The 1447-nt window shown below is 41.1% G+C and overlaps 1 protein-coding gene across 1 annotated transcript; it reads left to right on the plus strand.

Moving 5' to 3' along the window:
* The first annotated feature begins 142 nt into the window (after window positions 1-142).
* Window positions 143-1399, plus strand: LOC112093895. The gene is made up of 4 exons (XM_024173372.1): window positions 143-670; window positions 755-986; window positions 1076-1296; window positions 1385-1399. Exons 1-4 carry the CDS (start codon window positions 143-145, stop codon window positions 1397-1399), a joined length of 996 nt encoding a protein of 331 aa, XP_024029140.1.
* Window positions 1400-1447: the final 48 nt, after the last annotated feature.

Consider the following 1447-nt stretch of genomic DNA (forward strand, 5'->3'; position numbering starts at 1 on the left):
TATCTACCTTTCATTTCCCGTTAATGACATTTGTTTTCACACTATGAGACAGGTTTTACTTTGGAGAATTGTTATTGTTCAATTGTTGTCAAATTATTTGTTGCATATTGGTATTGTAGAGCATATACCACTTTCAGGTACCATGTCGAATGCCAGCCCATCAAACCAAGGAAACACCCACCCCGTGAATGGTGATTCCGACTCTGAAGATGACTTCGTACTTGGTGCTGCCGCAGTGTGGGTATGTTGCGACGACTTCTTGGAAAGACCTCTTCCAAGACCAAGAAATAATAGTCATTATACAGGTCATCAACGTCTTGGTGATCTGTTAGATGGGCACGAACTAGTGATCTACAATAAGATAAGAATGAGAACTGATTGCTTCAAGCGGTTGAGTTGGTTACTTGAACAAAAGAATCTGTTAAAGAGTACTAGAAATATGAACGTGGATGAACAACTGATGATTTTCCTCACAATTGTGTGCCAAAGCGAAAGTAATAGGGAGACGCAACATCAGTGGCAGCATTCAGGAGCGACAATCTCAAAGTATTTTATGATTGTACTAAATGCCATATATCGACTACGACATGATTTTATTGTGCCCCCATACTTTAACACTATCGACCCGTTCATTGAAACTAGTGGGAGCAAGTACAGGCCTTGGTTTGATGTAAGTCAACATAACATTTTACTTGATTATTCTTTCGTTTATGTTACATAACCTTGTTTGGACTAATCTACTTTTACTTTGCAGAACTGTGTTGGTGCACTTGATGGGACACACGTTCCTTGCGTTCCGCCGCCCGACAATCCAGAGGTATGGAGAAATAGGAAGGGATTTATGTCTCAAAATGTTCTGGGTGTATGTTCGTTTGACATGAAGTTTACATACATGCTTGCTGGATGGGAGGGATCTGTACATGATGCCCGCGTGCTTGAATCAGCCCTTGATGGCCGACACAAAAAGTTTCCAACTCCTCCTGAAGGTAAACATCGTTTCTACATTGTTAAGTGGTAAAAAGTTGGAATTTAATTATCTTCACGGATGATTTTGTCGGCAAATTTTATTTGGTAGATTCAGGCTACGCAAACAGAGGTTGTTTCCTAGCACCATACCGTGGTAATACGTACCACTTGCAAGAGTATAGGGCACGCCGAGGACGACCTCGTAGCGAGCGGGAGTTGTTCAACTACACGCATTCATCGCTCCGGAATTGTATCGAGCGCACATTTGGGGTGTGGAAAGCAAGGTTTCGCATTCTCAAGATTATTAACAACTACCCAATGAAGAAACAGGTAAAAATACCTATTGCTTGTGCGGTCATACATAACTTCATACGCATGTTTCAGCATGATGATAGATTTATGACACAATACTTTCAAGATGGGATTCCGGTAAGTGAAATCGACCCTGAAAATGCGGAACAAGATGTAAATCAAAATCACA

This window comes from Morus notabilis, unplaced genomic scaffold (genome assembly GCF_000414095.1).
Source record: "Morus notabilis unplaced genomic scaffold, ASM41409v2 Scaffold1623, whole genome shotgun sequence".
NCBI lineage: Eukaryota > Viridiplantae > Streptophyta > Magnoliopsida > Rosales > Moraceae > Morus > Morus notabilis.

Bases quoted from the DNA above. Each gene is read 5' to 3' on its own strand.
- LOC112093895 (XM_024173372.1), top strand. From the start codon at position 143: ATGTCGAATGCCAGCCCATCAAACCAAGGAAACACCCACCCCGTGAAT. The intron at 671-754 runs GTAAGTCAACAT...TTTACTTTGCAG, and splicing joins AGTACAGGCCTTGGTTTGAT to AACTGTGTTGGTGCACTTGA. The intron at 987-1,075 runs GTAAACATCGTT...TTTATTTGGTAG, and splicing joins GTTTCCAACTCCTCCTGAAG to ATTCAGGCTACGCAAACAGA.